Source organism: Heterodontus francisci, chromosome 17 (genome assembly GCF_036365525.1).
Source record: "Heterodontus francisci isolate sHetFra1 chromosome 17, sHetFra1.hap1, whole genome shotgun sequence".
Lineage (NCBI taxonomy): Eukaryota > Metazoa > Chordata > Chondrichthyes > Heterodontiformes > Heterodontidae > Heterodontus > Heterodontus francisci.
In genome coordinates, this window is record NC_090387.1 from 63,465,492 (window position 1) to 63,487,335 (window position 21,844).

The 21,844-nt window shown below is 42.7% G+C and overlaps 1 protein-coding gene across 5 annotated transcripts in view; it reads left to right on the forward strand.

Annotated features, from left to right (window-relative positions):
* Positions 1–21,844, forward strand: part of carmil2 (capping protein regulator and myosin 1 linker 2) — a 227,918-nt gene that overhangs the window by 198,276 nt on the left and 7,798 nt on the right. For all 5 annotated transcript variants that reach the window (XM_068049521.1, XM_068049522.1, XM_068049525.1 and 2 more), the window contains 6 exons: positions 2,738–3,122; positions 4,325–4,441; positions 7,581–7,617; positions 15,229–15,324; positions 18,736–19,059; positions 19,988–20,098. In XM_068049521.1, the coding sequence (XP_067905622.1) occupies positions 2,738–3,122; positions 4,325–4,441; positions 7,581–7,617; positions 15,229–15,324; positions 18,736–19,059; positions 19,988–20,098 (1,070 nt within the window). The remainder of the gene's footprint in view (positions 1–2,737; positions 3,123–4,324; positions 4,442–7,580; positions 7,618–15,228; positions 15,325–18,735; positions 19,060–19,987; positions 20,099–21,844) is intronic.

Genomic DNA, 21,844 nt, shown 5'->3' on the forward strand with positions numbered 1-21,844 from the left:
TTCCATAATTATGTTAAAATTGACTGAATTATGATCGCTACCACCAAAATGCTCTCCCACTGCCCATCTTCATTTCCTAAAATTAAGTCTAAAACTGTGCCCTCTCTTGTTGGACTTGCTACATACTGGCCAAACAAGTTCTGCTGAATGTACTTCAAGAATTCTGCTCCCTCAATTCCTTTCACACTAAAACTACCCCAGTTTGTTCCTTATCTTAATCCATATGGCCTCATTTGATGAACGTTCCAACATATCATCCCTTCTCACAACTGTCATAGTTACTTTGACCAAACTTGCCACACCCCTTCCTTTCTTATCCCCCTCCCTATCACGTCAGAAAATCCTGTAACAGGAACGTTGAGCTGCCAACCCTCTCCCTCCTTAAGCCATGTTTCTTTAATAGCTATGATATCATACAACAACATGTCTATCTGTGCCCTCAGCTCATCTGTTATATTTGCTATACTCCTTGCATTGAAATAGATAACCTTTGAGCACTGCCAAACTCTTTTTATTTTCTAACCCATCATCTGCTGCCCTTGTCCTTCTAGGTGGTAGTGGTGGCAGGTTTGGAAGGTGCTGTTCAAGGAACCTTGGTGAGTTGCTGCAGTGTATCTTGTAGATGGTACACACTGCTGCCACTGTGCGTTTTTGGTGAAGGGAGTGAATGTTGAAGGTAGTGGATGAGGTGCCAATTTAGCGGGCTTTGTCCTGAATGGTGTCGAGCTTCTTGAGCATTGTTTAATTCCATGTGCTTTAGTTTTGCTAATCAATCTATTATGTGGCACATTATCAAATGCTTTTTCAAAGTCCATACACCCTTCAATTGCACTACCCTCATCAACCTTCTGTTATTTCATTGAAGAATTCGATCAAGACAGAAAATACTAGAAATACTCAAAGTCTGGCGGTATCTGGGGAGAGAGAAACAGAGTTAACTTTTCAGGTCAATGACCTTTTTCTGAATCCTGAGAAGTCAACACTGTTTCTGCACGGATGCTGCCTGATGCTGAGTATTTCCAGCATTTTCAGTTTTTCTTTCAGACTTCCAGCATCCGCAGTATTTTGCTCTTGAAGAGCTCGATCAAGTTTGGCAGATTATATTGTGACCTTAGAATGCGGTTGCCTTATCTGCAGACGAACCTCACCCACATCGTGCTGCACTCAAAATGGCAGATCTGGCAAGAAGTGCAAGTGGCTGAGGTTTAATTGTGAATCACCTATGCCTCTGCTACAAGATTCACTGTTGGTCCTCACTGGTTGTTTCTTTCCAAGGAGCTGAAATTGTTTGTACTGCAATTAGGTTACATTGCTCCTCTGAATCTATTTAACAATAGTTTGTTAGGTAAATAATGAATTTAGGAGCTAATGAGTTCTAATTTATAGAAGAATATGTGCAAAGCATATAAAGGAAGAGTGCAGGTAGGACTGTTTGTTTTTTCTCATGTTTCAGAATCTCATTAACATGTATTTCAGTTCTTGAGTGTTTCCTACTCATTATAATCACTAGTACTTGTCATCCATCATTAGCTGTTCTTTGGAGCAGGGGTCTGTAACCTGGGGGATCCTGAGCCATGTGTGACTCTTTTAATTGTGCTGAGACTCTTTGTAGTCCTCAGTCTCCGAACTGGTGAATGTCTCCTCAGCTGCCATCTGCTTAAACAGAGGGTAGGTTCTTCAAACCTCAAGGCCGCTAGCGTTGCTGAATTTCCAATACCATCTTCAGTTATACTGATCGTTTTACCAATCATTCGTGAAAACAAAGTCCTCTGCCTGATCTAGTTTGACCTTGAACAAGCAACTTGAACAAGCACTTGGATGCAGCATTGGGTACAGCATAATAGAAGGGGCAATGTGTTGTGAAGTAACTGAATTACTTTTAAGGGGGGATGTTTCACTCCCCTCCTCTCTAACCCCACAGTCCATGTACCTTATATACCCCACCCGATTTTACTTACTACTGACTTCAGTAGAAGCAGGAAATAGGTGGTTGATCTGATCCCGTTGGTTTCCTGTCAGGTGGGTTAGGTTAAAATTACCCCCAGCATTGACTGCTGATTTAGCTGATTTCCATGGACACCTTCTAGTTGTTGATGTGTTTCATACCCATGCAGCCCATGGGATACTTGCAATTTGTTGCACCATATTAATTATCAGGAAACAGCAGAAACCCAAATTATCCTTCCTGATCCCACAATAACACACCACAAACAGAAAGCCATTTATCCTATTTATAGGAGGGTGTCTTTTGTAGCTAATCTGGTTTTGACTGAATATTTAACTTTTGTGCTGTGGGCAAAATTGATAACCAACATTGACGCTGACAACATTATACCCACAAACATTTCATGTTACACTTTACATTTTGCAAGTATTCATCAAAATGACAAGTCGCTATTTGCAGCTTCAAACCGTGATGACCTTGCACTCAAGTTGTTTTCCATGACTAACAGGCTGGATCATCTGTGTGATCGTTGTTATAAAATTGCAGGTGCCAACTCCAAGTGAGTCAACATTTGTTAAGGAATCTATTATTAGCTATAATTTCAAACAACAATCAAGCTCCACTTTTGTTGATCAGAACAATCTAGTTGGAAAATGAGTTGCCTTTAATGCCTTGGTGTAATGAATATCATTGGCTGATGAATCCAAATAAGAGCGGGTGTTTGTATCCCAGGGACCTGTATCGCTGATATCTGACTTTTTTTTTTCTAACTTATTTATCTGCTTTGTGCAGGAAAGGCCAGCCTCTGAAGCAAGAAGAACCAAGCACGTCAGCAGCGTTGCTTCCAAAAATAAAAAAGAGATATCCCAAACTCAGTGACTTGTTTGTTTTCAAGAAAGCCAGGTTCAATAAAATGCAAAAGGCAGAGAAGGATGCTGAGGGAAACCAACAGAAAGGCAAGAAGTGTTCATCCATGGATCTCCCAAAACTCCAGAATAAATCAGAGGAGACGCATAATCAAGCTAAACCACAAGAGGGCAGTGCAGAACAAGCCAAGCAAGACATTACAACTAGGCAGCAGTCGTCATTACGTGGTGTCAAAACACGCTCATTAATACTGTTCCCTGGAAGTAAGGATGCTGAGGAGTTGTCAGTGCAGTTCACAGTATCTGGCAAGGTGTGTTTTTAAAAAATGGGAATACTCAAAAAGCTTGTTGAAAAATAAAACTTGCATGCACTGTGGCTAACAGCAGAGATTTTTAAAAACTGCAAATGCTGGAGATCTGAAATAAAATAAATCATTGCACATTGTCCAAATCTGATGGAGGATTATAGCTGAAACATTAATCTTTTTTAGATCCTGATGGACCTGCGGTTTATTTCCAGCATTTTCTGTTTTTAAAAAAAAATAAATAACAACACAGTTTAGGAATTGCATCACACCTTTCATAAGTACAATCATCAGCATCCTTAAAATCAAGACAACTGATTTTAATTTCTCTTCCTCCTGTGCCTACAAACACCATGCCATTTGCTGGCTGAATGGATATGCAGGTTAACTCTCATGACCACTCTGCAATTCAGTGCAGGTCATGCATGGGAGCTCTGCTACCAAGTTCAGTATCTCTCCTAAGGAGCAACTGAGGAGGTTGCAGGTACAATATCTGCTCAAACGTTCTATGAGAGACTGAAGGAGTAAAACCCAGCGTCCCTCCAAGTGTGGACTCTTTGTGACCCAATAGAATGTTGGCAGCGGCAAGGGGATGCCCACAGCTCAGTCTGACTGTGTGTAAATGCGAGGCTGAGAGTTCAAACAGTTGGAGTGGAGAGAATTTATGGTTGTAGAAGTAGTTAGGATCGAATAGTTCCTTTGTTGGTTGGGTTGGTAACGGCATTGAATAATTGACTCATACAAACCAAAAGGTCCAAGCTTTTATTCCCAGTCTGTGCTAAGTTAGCTAATCACAGCAATGGTGGTAGTAGGGCTCTAACATTAGCCTCAGCACCCTAGTCTGTGACCGGAAGGGAAGAGGTTTACCATGGACCCATGCTGGAAAGTGGCATATGTAAGTGTCAATTTGGGACAAGATCAAACTTGGGTGTGATGCCCTATAGGGTCAGCACTTTGGGAAAAGTACCAGCACCTGTGGAGCAGTACCTGGTTTGAGTCAACAACTTCAGGAGAAGGGAAAGAAGATCCAAATATTAACAGTGAAACGAATATTGCAACAGTTGTATTTTTCACTTTCTTGTGCCTTACCTGTAACGAGCTAGTGACGGTAATGTCTGAAGCTTGTTTAAACTGAATAATGTGTGTCGTCTGAAACCGATGGCTTTGAGAGTTAATATTAGGAATCTATCATTTCTGTTTACCCACAGGAACTTAAATCAGAGCTGTGTGAAAGAGGTCAGCGACTCAGATCTGAGCAGCACCTACACCGAGTGCTAGATAGAGCAGGTCTGAAGGTGATACCCTCTGACCCTAAGACGAAACTGGTAAGAGATAGCTTATTTTGAAAATAGGATGAGAGTGTTTGAAGTTGCTTTGTTCTACAGGGCCTGCAGCAATCTTTCTGATACTGCAAGAGAACGACTATCACCACATTGCCCTGTGTAAATACTGTGACTGCACTTCAAAAATAAATCACAGGCTTTGAAAAGCTTTGGGATGTCCTGGGGATGTGAGAAGGCAACCTCTTTTCTTTCTTTAACATAGCTCAAATGTTACAGTTTATCTGAAGAATTACAAACCACAAAGTCTTTCTGGTATAGTTCTGCACTAGTACTTCATGTAACTAAAGCAACAGGATTAAGATTTGCTATTCCATCTCAATGTTGTTCAGGTTATTTGAATGCCCACTCAATCAAGACCTTGCCAGCTAATGTAGGCAGAAGCTGCACTATGTATAAAGGGCAGGGAAGGGCAGTGGATCATTTTTGGATCCATGGGCATGCTTGACACCAAGTCGCCAGCATGCCCAGTGAAACCAGGTGGGGACAACACAAAAAACTTCTAAAATTACATGTGAGCCCCTTGAAAACTGATCGTGGTGATGTTGTCAATGAAAATGAGGAAATGGTGGATATGCTGAATAATTATTTTACAATTGTTTTGGAAGAGGTCAGCATACCAGACATCCCAAGAAAACTATTATTGAATCATGGACAAGGACTCAACAAAATTCACATAAGCAAGATAATAGTAACGGAGAAATTATCACTCCGCTATTTCAAAAAGGTGACAGAGGGAAACCAGGGAATTATAGACCAGTTATCCTAACATCTGTTGTCAAGAAATTGCTAGAGCCTATAATTAAGGAGAGAGTGGGTGAACACCTTGAATATTTTCAGCTCATTAGAGAGAGCCAGCATGGATTTGTGAAGGGTAGGTCATGCCTGATGAATCTGATTGAATTTTTTGAAGATGTGACTAAAATAGTGGACAGGGGGATGTCTATGGAAGTTATTTATATGGACTTGCAGAAGGTATCTGACACAGTCCCTCATTAGAGACTATTAGCTAAAGTTGAAGATGATGGAATTCAAGGCAAGTTATTGACTGGGTTAGGAAATTCGCTGAGCGCAAGGAGACAGAGAGTAGGGATAATGAGCAGGTACTCTAATTGGCAGGATGTGACTAGTGGTGTCCCACAAGGACCTGTGTTGAGGACTCAACTATTCACTGTATTCATTAACAACTTAGATGATGGGATAGAAAGCCATATATCCAAATTTGCCAATGACACAAAGATAGCATTGTAAGCAGTGTAGATGGAAGCATAAAAATTGCAAAGTTATGTTGATAGATTAAGTGAATGGGCAAAACTACAAATGGGTTTCAACGTAGGCAAATGTCATCCACTTTTGATCTAAAAACAATAGAACAGGATACTTTCAAAATTATGAAAAGCTAGAAACAGTGACAGTCCAAAGAGATCTGGGGGTCCAGGTAAACAGATCATTAAAATGTCATGAACAGGTACAGAAAATAATCAAAAAGGCTAATGGAATGCTGGCTTTTCTATCTAGAAGACTACAAGACAAAGGAGTAGAAATTATGCTTCAGCTATACAGAGCCCTGGCTAGACCACACCTGGAGTACTGTGAGCAGTTCTGGGCAGCAAACCTTAGGAAGGATACACTGGCAGCATAGATTTACCAGAATGATACCTGGACTTCAAGAGTTAAATTATAAGGAGAGATTACACAAAGTAGGGTTGTATTCCCTGAAATTTCAAAGGTTAGGGGGTGATTTTGATCAAAGTTTTCAAAATATTAAGGGGAACAGAGAGGGTAGATTGGAAGAAACTATTTCTGCTAGTTAGAGTCTAAGTCTAGGGGACATAATCAAAAAATTAGAGCCTGACCGATCAGGAGTGTAATTAGGAAACACACCCTCATGCAAAGGGTGGTAGAAGTTTAGAACTTTCGCAAACAGCAATTGATGCTAGATCAATTATTAATTTTAAAACTGAGATTGATAGATTTTATTTATCCGAAACTATTATGAAAATTGGGGAAAAGGTGCATATACGGAATTAGGTCATAGATTATACATGATCTAATTGAATGGCAGAACAGGCTCAAGGGGCTAAATGGCCTACTCCTGTTCCTATGTTCCTACAAGACTTCACCATGCATTTAAAAGGCCTTCCTTGAACCCAGGGAATCCAAATCCCATCAGCACTGGTGAATTATTTTTGAAGTGCAGTCACAGCCTGAGGCCAGCTCTGCTCAGAGCAGACAAATTTCTTGTCAGGGTCCTTAAATGGGTATTAGGCTTCTCATGAGCATATGCAGGGGACCTTATACCTGTTTTAGGTGATCTTTTCAGGTGCCTGAGAAATGATACTAATGAATCTTGAGACAGATGTTTATCATGCATCCTTGAGGCATATGATAATATACCTGAAATTAGTCCTTTTTGTGTGTGCCCTTTGCTGAAGAGCACAATGAGGACCAATTTTTATTACAGGAGGTTTCAAAGACCCATAGTTGACTCTACAGTCATTAGAGCAACATACAGTACACTTGAGCATGTCACCAGGGGCAAGTGGGAAGTCCCTGTGATTTCCCCTCCCGCACCACTGCCATTGAGCTTCATATCACAGATTCATAAGGAGGGAAGGAAAATTGTCTGGAGAGCCATTTTCTGGATTACTGTCAAGCACCTCATTATGGTTGATTGAGCATTGCCAGTACTCGAGACTCAGTTGAATGCTGCATAATATTTGACATTTTTAATGGCTAATGATGTAAGTGAGAAATTGAAACATGTAGCACCTATGATTAAATTTATCATGTGAATTGTAAATCTACTTCTACAAATCATGATCCACAAGTGTTGGCAACTCTACCAGTTTCAGAGTAGTGCAAGCAAAGAAAAAGTTACCAACTCAGTCACAGATGCTGCATAATGCAGAAGAGAGAAAGTAAACCAAAAAGAAAATGATTATCTTCTGACTTTAAAAAGGGATTAAAGTTAATTGACCATTTGTAAGTGTTTTGCAGAGTGTTTGTTTAAAGGCTGTTTTAATGACTCTGGGTAAATGGAATTAACACAGCGAAGTACATGGACCAGATACAATATATATTGTATGGTAACTTATTCTTTCCTTTTTGTATTTTTTTTTAGAGTGCAGAATCAGATGCAAAAGGAACTGATTCCAGTGGTAAGACATAGGAAACTTAAATGATCATTTAAGTTTTGGCATTACTTAAAAACTCCTCTTATTCTTAATAGAATTCACCAGCCACCACAAATGGAACCAATGTTTGCTACATGCAGTTTCTGTATTCAAAATTAAAACACAAGTGCTAATAGTGCAATGAGTCACACAATGTTGTTTCATCTCTGACATCAAAACCAGGGATTTTATCCAACTCTGTGCTTATGGGATGTAGCTGCCCATTGCTAGCTGTCACGGCTATTAAATACAGCATGCATCATAGATTGGAAATTTCCATTATCAGTGGTGGAGGTCTTGTTTCTTGGTTCTGCATTGAGCATGTTGATGTATTCTCTGCCTTTTACTAACCCCTTCAGTAACTTGAACAGAACTTTTTTTTTGTAGTCTGTGCAATAAGTTTTGTTTTTAATAAGCATGAAAATACAGTAAAATGTTACTTCCATGTAATGTTTGAACCTGCTCTGTCATGTGAGTTTCTAATCTCAGCTGGGTCATTGGAGGGAAGCACCAAGTGGACAGCAAGCATTTACCCACATGGGAAAAGGGAAACTCAGGCTAAAGAAGTTACCCCATACAGCAGGCAGCTGCACGAGTGGAATGTGCTTGAGAACAAGGATGAGGTTAGCAGCCCACCACCCCATTATGATCCTCGTGGAGACCACCAATAAACCAAAAGTATCAAATCCACCAACTGACCCCAACTTAGGAAGCCAAACCAATCATACAAAATTTTACTTTAACACTCAATCCAAAACCAACATAAATTAAACATGAAGCAACAGATATATCACCGTCAATATATATATTACAATTTACACCTTAACTACCAGATCCTCCTCCTTAGGCAGTCCTTTGGCAACGAGGATGACTTTCTTCCACTCCAGGGTTGTGGGTCCTAGGTGACTGAATAGTCCAATTCTGGATCTGCACACTCTGCCACAGGTGGGGCATGTGGTGTTTGCTGAGGCGAGTGAATGGGATGCTTGAATTTCCGAACGCTCCTTCCACTGTTTGCACTTGGTCGCTGCCTGGACGTGTCGATGTTGTCCGAAGAAGGGTCACTGACCCGAAACATTAACTCTGCTTCTGTTTCCACAGATGCTGCCAGACCTGCTGAGTGGTTCCAGCATTTCTTGTTTTTATTTCAGATTTCCAGCATCCGCAGTATTTTGCTTTTATTTCGATGTTGTCCGAACTGGCTGGCACTTTTGCAGATGCTTCTTCTCCATTTTGGGCGGTCTCGGGCAAGAGATTCCCACGAATCAGTGGGGATGTCACATTTTGTCAGGGAGGCTTCAAAGACATCCTTGTAGCATTTCCTCTGCCCTGCTGGTAGCCTCTTGCCATGACGGAGCTCGGAGTAGAAAGCTTGTTTTGGGAGTCTTGTGTCAGGCATGCAGACAATGTGGCCCACCCAACGTAACTGATTAGCCATGACCAGTGTCTCGAAACTGGGATGTTGGCCTGAGAGAGGACACTGATATTGGACAGTGCCTGTCCTGCCACTTAATTTGCATGATCTTGCAGAGGCACCGCTGGTGATATCTCTCCAGGGCTTTGAAATGTCTGCTGTACAGTGTTCATGTTTCTGGCACATACAGGAGGGCAGGTAGCACTGCAGCCCTGTAGATCATGAGCTTGGTGCCAGGTTTGAGGTCTTTGTCGTCAAACACTCTTTTCTTTAGACGACCGCTGCGCTGGCACACTGGAGGCGATGCTGAGTTTCATCGTCGATGTCTGCTCTTGCTGATAGGAGGCTCCCAAGATATGAGAAATGATCCACATTGTCCATGATTCACCGTGGATCTTGATAGTCGGGGACAGTGTTGCACTGTGGGTGCAGGCTGGTAGAGGACCTTTGTCTTCTAGATGTTTAGCTTAAGGCCCATTCTTTTCATACACCTCCTTGAATGCATTGATGAGAGTTTGCAGCTCGACCTCTGAGTATACGCACATGTAAGCATCGTCAGCCTACTGCAGCTCGATGACAGAGGTTGGAGTGACCTTGGTTCTGGACTGGAGGGGAGGTAGGTTAAATAGTTTCCCGCTCGTCCTGTAGAGTAGATCTACTCCGGCAGGTAACTTCAAGGAGATGAGTTGGAGTGTTGTGGTGAGGAAGATGGAAAAGAGTGTTGGTGCAATGACACAACCTTGCTTGATCCCAGTTTGCACTCAGATTGGGTCAGTGGCAGATCCATTGGCAAGGATTACAGCTTGCTTGTCATCGTGCAGCAGGCGGAGGATGGTGACAAATTTTTCTGGGCAGTCAAATTTGAGGAGGATGTTCCATAATCCCTGCTGGTTGATAGAGTTGAAGGCCTTTGTGAGGTCAAAGGCGGCCATATATAAAGAGTGCTGCTGCTTCCTACATTTTTCTTGGAGTTGTCTTACTGTGAAGATCATGTCCACTGTGCCTCTTGATGGATGAAATCCACATTGTGATTCCAGTAGCAGCTCTTCAGCCACGTGAAGGAGGCAATTGAGAAGGACTCTTGCGATGACCTTCCCTGTGGCTTCCCTGTGATACAACAGAGATGGGTCTCTCAGTTTCGCTCGACAGTCCACCCAGGGTATATAACACCAAATTGCAATCACACAGTTCTTCACAACTCTGAAGTTTCTCAGATGGATTTTCAGCTCCTTTCTTCAAGGAATTAGCTGCTGTTCTTCTGACAGCAGTTCCCTTTCAATCCAAACTCCACGGGTACGGTCTTCACTGCAAGATGCACTTTCCAGAACCTCCTCAGCTCTGCTCACAACAGTCTTGATGGCATTGATTTACCAGCCTTCACTTTAACAGAGTTCTTCACTGACAACCTGTGCACTGTATGGCTGAGTCTGGTTGGTCAGCTACTTTAAATAACAGAAACAGCTCCTGGTCAGTCTTCACTTTCTTCTGCTTGCAGCGCTCCACTCCTGCCTGATCTGGGGAGGTCTCTGTCTCCCTTTATCTGGTTCTAACCAGTGTCAGTTTCCTCCAAAACCAGAAGTTGTTTTTCCGGTTTCTGTTTCAGTTTTTAGGTTCTGTTTCTGATTCACTTCTAGTTTCCCTCCTAGGGTCTAAAAAAATAAGCTTTGCAATCACGGATTCCATCAAAACCCATACAATGAATACCAAAGTTAAGTTGCTTTGAACTGGCTGTCCCACTGCAAAATTAACATTTTTGGTTTATGATGCACAATTCCTGCCCAGTTTTTAAGTGGGGTTTGTTGCTGTTGACACCAGCAGTCCTCTGGTGCTTTGCACATTCTTCATATGTGAGTTTGGGCAATGTAAAAAAGAAATCATGGTTAACTTAGCAATTTGAGCAAAATGCAAAGTAAAAGCTCCTTGCAATGAGTGGCTTATTATTGAATAAATACACAGTGGCGGCGCAGTGGTTAGCACCGTAGCTTCACAGCTCCAGTGACCCGGGTTCAATTCTGGATACTGCCTGTGTGGAGTTTGCAAGTTCTCCCTGTGTCTGCGTGGGTTTCCTCCGGGTGCTCCGGTTTCCTCCCACATGCCAAAGACTTGCAGGTTGATAGGTAAATTGTCCATTATAAATTGCCCCTAGTATAGGTAGGTGGTAGGGAAATATAGGGACAGGTGGGGATGTGGTAGGAATATGGAATTAGTGTAGGATTAGTATAAAATGGGTGGTTGATGGTCGGCACAGACTCGGTGGGCCGAAGGGCCTGTTTCAGTGCTGTATCTCTAAAACAAAAAAACTAAAGTACAACTTAACTCTGGAGATCCACAGTGGCGCAGTGGTTAGCACCGCAGCCTCACAGCTCCAGCGACCCGGATTCAATTCTGGGTACTGCCTGTGCGGAGTTTGCAAGTGGGTTTTCGCCGGGTGCTCCAGTTTCCTCCCACAGTCAAAGACTTGCAGGTTGTTAGGTAAATTGGCCATTGTAAATTGCCCCTAGTATAGGTAGGTGGTAGGGGAATATAGGGACAGGTGGGGATGTGGTAGGGATATGGGATTACTGTAGGATTAGTATAAATGGGTGGTTGATGGTCGGCACAGACTCGGTGGGTCGAAGGGCCTGTTTCAGTGCTGTATCAATAAATATAAATATCCATTGGTGTGTTCAGCACTGTTGCAATTCATCACATTATACTCCTTTAACAAGTGTCTGAGGCCTAGAGTTCTTTTGTGAGCAGACAATTGTGTTTGGAATCAGCACATGCTAAAGTATCAACTTTCTCAGGTTTTGCTGCATGCCAATAAAAAGTGATCTGACCTCCATGAAAAGAACAGAGCCCACAGAATCTGATTATATTGCATAAGCTGTTTAGAATTCAGGATTGTATGATGTGGATATGCTGTCTGAGTAATTACTGGTTCAAACACTAAGCTGTACAGGGATCGGTGGGACCAATGGATTTGGAAGTAACTGAAAAGTCTGTCCTAAATCTAGATCTAAGGAACAGAGTGCTGCAGTTTGATTATGGAGCTTATTTTCACAAGGTGATACACTGCCACAAAAAGAACTATCCCAATTATGGTCCTTCCTTTATATTAATTTAGGTACAAAATAATGTCACTAAACCCAGCAGAAATATACACTTTATGATCTAATGCAATAAAAGGTAATAAAAATCTCAACCAAGTAATAATAATCCCTGCCACAGTTCTCACTTCCTGTGAACTGAAGTGGCACCTTATGTGCAATATCTGGTGAGATAGCACGCCCACTGCAGCTGGAGATTACGTGAGTCCTCCTGGCCTTCAGATGACAAATCAATAACCACTCTGTCAGATATTATGAATTAAACTATAACTAAAAATTAGGTTTGTTAAAAGTAATGTTTAAGCAGCAACAAAAAGATCAATACAGCAGTTGCTGCTGAATGAAAAAGTTAACTTGCATCTCCTTAGTTCACAAATTAATAATAGATGTGATGCTTCTTAACTCTCCTAATAACTTAATAAGACATTGCAGTGTTGGAAAGAGAGGATGTCTTTGAGGGGGCAAGGACAGAATATATTTGGTTAGAGATCAGGAGTAAAAATGGCATGATCACACTACTGGGGGAATATTCTATAGGCCTCCAAATAGTGAGAGAGAGATAGAGGAGCAGATCTGCAGGGAAATCACAGAGATGTGCAAGAACTGTAGGGTGGTGATATTGAGGCACTTTAATTATCCAAATATCAATTGGGATAATGTTAGAGTAAAGGGTAAGAAGCGGGAGGAATTTCTGAAATGTGTTCAGGAGAACTTCCTTGACTAGTATGTTCTTGGTCCAACTGGGAAGGAGGCATTACAGGATCTGGTGCTGGGGGATGAAGTGGACCAATTGTTTGTGAGGTAACACTTGGATAAGAGTGATCATTGTATAATAAAGTTTAGATTAGTAATGGAGAAGAGCAAGGAACAATCTAAAGTAGAGTGTCTAGATTGGAAGAGGGCCAACTTCAGTGGGATGAGAGGAAATCTAGCGACGGTAAGTTGGAATCAAAGACTGACAGGAAAAACTGTAGTGGAACAATGGGTGATCTTTAAGGAGATATTTCAGGTACACGCTAGTTACATTTCAACAAAGAGGCAAGGCTGCGGAACCAAAACCAAAAGAACCTCCTTGGATGACAAGGGAGATAGAGAATGTGATGAAACAAAAAAAAGAGTGTATGATGCATGTCAGGTGAATTCTTCAAGTGAGAACCAGGTTAAATACAATAGGCAGGATGTACTGGAAAGGCTGGCTATGCTTCGAGTGGATGTTGCCCAGTCCGATGGTTTGCATCCCAGGTTGCTAAGGATAGTGGAAGGGCTTGCTGTAATTTTCCAATCTTCCCTAGATACAGGAGAGGTGCCAGAGCAGGGTTGTCCAACATACAGCCTGCGGGCCAGGATCCAGCTTGCCAAAGGTTTCCATCTGGCCCAGGGATGTAAACTGTACCCGGGCCGTTCCTTATCCTCGCTAGGGGCCTGTGACTGTAGATGAGAAATCTTCCACTGGCTCTTTTTGCAGAGTGGCTATTTTTTAAAAATCGCAATTCCGGCAGGCTTTTTTAAAAAAGTCAGAACCCGTCGGAAAACCCCGAATCCGTCTGAAGTTGGGAAATGGCTGTTCCCAATGTCAGCAGCTGTCGGCTGTGAAACTAAACTGCGTTTTTTTTAAACTGACCAACCATCTGCTAAGTGTTCCCATTCTCTGCAACTGTCAGAGAGTGAGAGAGAGATAGAAAGGGGGACAGAGAGAGAGAGAGACAGAGAAAAAGGGACGGGGCGAGGGACACAGAGAGCGAGGATGACAAGGGGGACCAACACAGAGGGGAGCACAGGGAGAGAGAGAGAGAGAGAAGAGACAGAGAGTGATCAAGATCACTCCCGACAGAATGACATCTATCCGGAATACTCTGCATCGCTACAAGTGTGCGGGCAAACGCTGACTATTTGTGCAAGCAAAGAAATGGCAGGTATCTCACTAAATCAATGTCCAACATAGTAAAGAGAAAGTAAGTCAATAAATCAGTCTACTCATTTAAAGCTTTTTCACAAAAATGTGCATTTGTTGTTGTTTTGATTAATAAAATACATTTTTAATGCCTTTATCTTTCCAAAATTGTCACACCTGACCCCTGTGTAAGACAATTGTAATGTGACCCCACCCCCCAACGTGAAAAAGTTGAACAACCCTGAGCTAGAGGATTGGAAAATGACAAACGTGACACCCTTAATCAAGAATAGGTGTAAGGACATTCCTAGTAACTACAGGCCAATTAGCTTAACATCAGTGGTGGGTAAGAGTTTAGAAACAAGAACCAGGGAAAAGCGTAACAAGCACTTGGAGAGGTTTGTGTTAATTACGGAGAGCCAGCACGATTTGTAAAAGGCAGATCGTGCTTGACTAATCTAATTGAGTTTTTTGATGAAATAACAGAGAAGGTCGATGAAGGGAAAGCAATGGGCATTTTCTATATGGATTTTAAGAAAGTGTTTGACAAAGTACCAAAGTAGAGGCTAGTTAACAAAATTGAGGCTCATGGGTTGGGGTGGGGGGGGGTTTGCGGTCAGTGTCAGCTTGGATAAAAAATTGGCTTAAGGACAGAAAACAGCAAATCATGGTAAATGGTTGTTTTTCATACTGGAGAATTGTAGACAGCGGTGTTCCCCAAGGGTCAGTGCTAGGACCACTGCTTTTTTTGATATGCATAAATGACTTGGATATTGGAACACAGAGTAAAATTTCAAAATTTGCTGATGATACCAAACATGGAGGTGTAAAAACAGAGGTGATGAATGATTTCAAAAGGAAATTGGATATACACCTTAGGGAAATAACCTTGCAGGGCTAGGGGATAGAATGGGGTAATGGAACTGACTGGATTTGAAAGTCTGGCAAACCCACCCTTAAGCAGTCCATTTCTCTGCACCAAGAGTGATCAACACAAGAGTGGGTAATGGAGATGGAAGCGTTGGAATTCTTAAAAAAAAACAGCTGTGGTGGGGGACTGTATGATTTTTCCAGATAGACTAGCTAAAATAGGTCATCTGTATTTATCTTGTGAAGAGCAGAACCTTGGTGAGACATAGTATGTGTATGTAATGTGTTCGAGAGAAGAATATTGATGTAATGCAATTGTTTTTTTTTGGAAGGAACCTCTGGAGAGAACAAACCACAGCCTCCCCCTCAATCTCTGAAACTTTCTGCGGTAGCCAATATGGCTAAAACCTATGCAGGCAGTCATGCAGGTAAAATATGATATTCTTCCAGCTTTTAAAGCTTGTCTACCGTGGAGGGAGGCAGTGGTTGGATTTTCTGTAGAGTTATGCAAGCATGTTCTGAACCACTCTATAATTTTCTCACCTCCTCCTGAAAGCATTGGCTTTTTGCTGGCTTACAGTTCCATGGGCATCAGCCGCCATCTGGTGCCTCACACAAGCACCCACACCTCACATATGAACCCTTTCGATGAGTTTCAGCAGCCTACTTGACAGTGAGCTTATTATAACCAAAACCCAATCCTGATTTTGAATAGACGACAACAGTGACTGCTTCAAAAGTAATCCATCTGTTGTGGAATGTTTTGAGGAGACAGTAGGTGCTAATCAATTGCAGGTTTGTCTTTCTCACCTGTTATTGACGTATGCATTTTCCCAGCAGCAATTCCTGGATTGTGATCAGGAGTGGAAATCCTGGCTGATTTTCCCTTCAACTAGTCTAGAGGCACCAAAGCCATTTGTAGTGCCCCTGCTGCTTCATGTGTGAAATGAGCTAATTCAGTACAGATCTTTATGGCTCAGTTCCACATCAGGCAGAAGCTATTACAAGCCTCTAACTGCACCTGTACTAATAAATACAGGAGTTGTGTTGCAAGTAGAGAATTTATATACAGTATCATTGGTTGGCTTGTATTTAATTTACTGTATTGAAACAGAAAGCACACCAACTCTGACTTTCCCTTCCCCTGTCATGATTAATAACTCCAGCAGTAAATCTGGGCACTAATCCTCCGGACCATGATAGTTCCACATTCTCCACCCTGGATCCATATACTGGAACCACGGCAAAGCAGTCCGATGAATGATTGAAAAACATAGTTTGATGCCAAACTGTGTAAGCAGCATGCGATAGACAGAGCTAAGCGATCCTATAACCAATGGATCAGATCCAAGCTCTGCAGTCCTGCCACATCCAGCCGTGAATGGTGGTGGACAATTAAACAACTAACGGGAGGAGGTGGCTCCACAAATATCCCCATCCTCAATGATGGGGGAGCCCAGCACATCAGTGCGAAAGATAAGGCTGAAGCATTTGCAACAATCTTCAGCCAGAAGTGCCGAGTTGATGATCCATCTCGGCCTCCTCCTGAAGTCCCCAACATCACAGATGCCAGACTTCAGCCAATTCGATTCACTCCACGTGATATCAAGAAACGACTGAAGGCACTGGATACTGCAAAAGCCAAGGGTCCTGACAATATTCCGGCAATAGTACTGAAGACCTGTGCTCCAGAACTTGCCGCGCCCCGAGCCAAGCTGTTCCAGTACAGCTACAACTCTGGCATCTACCTGCCAATGTGGAAAATTGCCAGGTATGTCCTGTACACAGAAAGCAGGACAAGTCCTACCAGGCCAATTACTGCCCCATCAGCCTACTCTCAATCATCAGCAAAGTAATGGAAGGTGTCATCGACAGCGCTATCAAGCGGCACTTGCTTAGCAATAACCTGCTCAGTGACACTCAGTTTGCATTCCGCCAGGGCCACTCAGCTCCAGACCTCATTACGGCCATGGTTTAAACATGGGCGGAAGTGCTGAATTCAAGAGGTGAGGTCATAGTGACTGCCTTTGACATCAAGGCAGCATTTAACCGAATATGGCATCAAGCAGCCCTAGCAAAACTGAAGTCAATGGGAATCGGGCAAAATACTCCACTGGTTGGCGTCATACCTAGCGCAAAGGAAAATGGCCGTGGTTGTTGGAGGTCAATCATCTCAGCTCCAGGACATCACTGCAGGAGTTCCTCGGGGTAGTGTCCTAGGCCCAACCGCCTTCAGCTGCTTCATCAATGACCTTCCTTCAATCATAAGATATTGCACAATGTTCAGCACCATTTGCGACTCCTCAGATACTGAAGCTGTCCGTGTAGAAATGCAGCAAGATCTGGACAATATCCAGACTTGGGCTGTTAAGTGGCAAGTAACATTTGCGCCACACAAGTGCCAGTCAATGACCACCTCCAACAAGACAGAATCTAACCATCTCCCTTTGACATTCAATGGCATTACGCTTGCTGAATCCCCCACTATCAAGATTCTAAGGGTTACCATTGACCAGAAACTGAACTGGAGTAGCCATATAAATACCATGGCTACAAGAGCAGGTCAGAGGCTAGGAATCCTGTGGCGAGTAGCTCACCTCCTGATTTCCCAATGCCTGTCCACCATCTACAAGGCACAAGTCAGGAGTGTGATGGAATACGCTCCACTTGCTTGGATGGGTGCAGCTCCAACACTCAAGAGGCTTGACACCATCCAGGACAAAGCAGCCCACCTGATTGGCACCCCATCTACAAACATTCACTCCCTTCATCACCGGCGCACAGTGGCAGTAGTGTGTACCATCTACAAGATGCACTGCAGCAACACACCAAGGCTCCTTAACAGCACCTTCTAAACCCCCGACCTCTACCAACTAGAAGGACAAGAGCAGCAAATGCAAGGGAACATCACCACCTGTAAGTTCCCCTCCAAGTCACACACCATCCTGACTTGGAACTATATTGCCGTTCCTTGCAGTCACTGGGTCAACATCCTGGAACGCCCTTGCTAACAGCACTGTGGGTGTCCCTACCTCTCACGGGCTGCAGTGGTTCAAGAAGGCAGCTCACCACCACCTTCTCCAGGGCAATAAGGGATGGACAATGAATGCTAGCCTAGCTAGCGACGCCCTCATCCCATGAATGAATTAAAATAAAATAAACTTTCATGCTCTAAGGAAGGTTTGGCAGAAAATACCATTTCTTATAGTCAATCTCAACAGGATGCTGTAGAGATAATCATAGACAACCCCCATCCCCCACCTGCCCCACCCCCCTCCCCAAAAGGTTTAGAAAATGTTCAGATTGAATGCATTGGCACAGCTCTTCCATTCTGGCTTGTAGGTGGCCTTACAATAGAGCATTTTAAGACCATGGCATTGAGGTACCCAATGATTTAGCAGGTAAATGCACCAAATTGGCACTGATCTGTACAGATAGGAAGGAACCAGGTTCAGTCCCCAGTTTCTGCTGAGTTGGCTATCATGCTAATGGTGTACTACAGTTGACACCTTTGAGTTATGAAAGGGAAACGTCTGCCAGGGTTCCTGCTCCTGGGGACAGGATAGGCATTGGCTATGATGCCCTTCTAGTAAGTAGCCTTCCAACATGAAAGTTTCATGCATCAAGACTGGCACTTGTGTGAAGTGCTGAACAAGTGTTGGCCCTTGTGAACAGTGAAGAGTTGTTGCTTTCAGAAGAGGGGCACAATTTAAAAACAAAAATAACTATCCCAGCAGGTACGAATATCGTTTGTGCAGAAGAACCGAGAAAAGATTTTGGAAACCAGGATCCAGATATTTGAATAATGTTTAATAACGTGTCTTTGTCTATTTATTCAGATAAAGAGAATTCTGAAGGACAGTTGCCCAGAGGAGCCAAGAATACAGAATCTGATGAAGAAGAAACAAAACGACAAGAAATTACAACAGGTGGGGCTCAGAGAATCCTGCTTCCTCCTCCTCGCAGGAAACATCTGCAACAAGGGAACAAAGACCAGAGTCCTGTACCAGTTCCAAGAAAGTCTGTAGCATTGCAAAAAAGTATAATTCAGGATGAAGCTCCCAGCACTGAGAAGCTTACACCATCAAATTCAACATCAGTGAGGAAATTGGACATTGAGGGGGAGGCAAAGGAAAAGAATGAAGAACATTCACCATCTGAAGGTACAGCTGACCCTTTCATTATTTTATTTTGAAATTCAGAAATATACCTAAAGGATCAAGACATGTAATTAGGGTAAGTGATTTGTTATCACTATTTTTTCATAGTATGGGCCATTTTACATGGAATTTCAGTATTGGGCAGCACATACTACACACACCACACACTACACATAGAAAATCATATACACAGCACATACTATACAACATAAGTAAAGAAATGTTTGGGATTTGTTATGATATACCACGCCACACCAAGTCACTTGTCCTAATTATGGTATAAGTCACATAAAGAGATAATAACTGAATTAAGAAGCTATGGTCACATGATGCCAAACTTAGATTTTAAAAGTAATTAGATTGTAGGATGACAGCATGGCTTTGCAGGCTGCTAATGTGGAATATATTCAGAGAAAACCTATTTCCACCATCATGCTTCACATTATATTTGCCTTCTTTGAGCAAAGGCCTCGAGGAATTCTTGGAATCAGTCCACACCCTGTTTAAGTTTCTCCTTGAAATGGCGCATAAAAATGTTCCATGGTTGTAAGAAATTAAAAACAAAATGTGAAAATTAAGAGTTTACAGAATTTACCAAATAACTATTGCTCTTCAGTGATAGGTAGATGCACTCCCATTCAATGGGCCCCAGTCAATTTCAGACTTAACTTATTGTAACTCAGTTCCTATCATTGAGATTTTCTCCAGCTTGTATCAAGGCGAGAAGGATAACATGAAGTGTTTTCCTCTCCCAAGTGTCTTGGAGCTGCATTGAGTGCAGCTATGGTGACATCAAAGATACAAGCCACTCTATGCTCTGACCTGGTTGGAATGTGGATTTGCAACAAGGGAGGGAACGGAAATCAGCTTAAGCCATTTTTTGTTTACACAACTTACCTGTGTTTATAAGAGTATTGTCCCCTGTTTCTAGATATAAATCACCATACATCACAACCAGATGGGAAACCTTTTCTTCAAATGACCATGCTGTCTGCCTCTGAAGAACAATTGGATCAGCTGAGCAGCACAGTAGAGCTAGAAGGTAGGAAGTTGGCAGATCTCTTGTTTGGGAAATGAAAATTAGATTCTTATTTATTTTAAAGATAATTTATCTTCTGCATTTTGATTTTTTTTCCTACCATGGCACCATCCCCAGGCATGGCACATGGTTGCTAATCTGAAATCAACCACTGCGGTAGCCAGTGGTGACCCTGTAATTTCTCTTCCCCTTCCTGTGGGACATGCAAATTCTCTGCTCATTGGTCCATTACCTCATTACCTAATGATTTGAAGCTGGCAGCACACAGGAGCTACTGAGTTGTGGGTATGGTTTTGCAGAGCAAGTCTCCACATTAAATTCCTATAGACCATTCACTTCAGAACATCAGAAAGATACGATTCAGCTTTGTGTGTGTGCTGGCTATTTGCTAGAGCAATGCAAGACTAATCCCAATGAGCTGCTCATTCCCTATACGTATCTCTTTCTACTTTGACATGATCAGGAACTTTGTAAAATTATGAAGCATTTGACAGAATGATAGAATAGGGAAAAGATGGTTTCCTCTAGTTGGAGAATCAGTGATAAGCAGTTATCAATTTAAAATTGTAACTAAAAGCGTAACTATCACACACCTTCCCTTTTGTTCTACTTCCCCCTTCTAACCTGTTGAGTATTTCCAGCACTTTCTGTTTTTATTTCATGGAATTCTTTTCTGTGGGAGTGGCTGAGAGAGATGATTTTTGTCTTTTAAGGAAAAATTAAATACTTGAAGCAACAAGAGGGAAATCAGAAGCCATTCACCCCAAGTTACCTTCATGCAACTCCTCACAGCCGGCCATAAAGTAGCATTGATAGGTCCTGACAGCACTCCATCAGCCTGCTTCTGTATTTGGAAAAGATATGTGTTTGGTGAAACCACACAGGAATAAAGAGGGAAAAAACAAGTGCAAACAAAATAAGTAAATTAATGCTGTCTGTGAAGAACAGCAGGCCAGTGTTTGATAGTGTAGACAAATGAATACCCTGGAAGGAGTGTTCCAATTTCCAAAGGTGATCAGGTGTGGCAGCTGGCAGCGCGCTAGTGTCGAGCTGAAGTGGCCATTCTTCACATGGGAACCATCAATAATTTTCCCCTCCCTAATTCAGGGTTGCTGATGTCTGTTGCAGTATCATGGCTGAAATCAGCTAATTCAGTATGGACTGAGAAATACACCACAATTCTTTTGGGCCTCCTTATCTCGAGAGACAATGGATATGTGCCTGGAGGTGGTCAGTGGTTTGTGAAGCAGTACCTGGAGTGGCTATAAAGGCCAATTCTAGAGTGACAGACTCTTCCACAGGTGCTGCAGAGAAATTTGTTTGTCGGGGCTGTTGCACAGTTGGCTCTCCCCTTGCGCCTCTGTCTTTTTTCCTGCCAACTACTAAGTCTCTTCGACTCGCCACATTTTAGCCCCGTCTTTATGGCTGCCTGCCAGCTCTGGAGAACGCTGGCAACTGACTCCCACGACTTGTGATCAATGTCACAGGATTTCATGTCGCGTTTGCAGACATCTTTATAGCGGAGACATGGATGGCCGGTGGGTCTGATATCAGTGGCGAGCTCCCTGTACAATGTGTCTTTGGGGATCCTGCCATCTTCCATGCGGCTCACATGGCCAAGCCATCTCAAGTGCCGCTGACTCAGTAGTGTGTACAAGCTGGGGATGTTGGCCGCCTCGAGGATTTCTGTGTTGGAGATACGGTCCTGCCACCTGATGCCAAGTATTCTCCGGAGGCAGCGAAGATGGA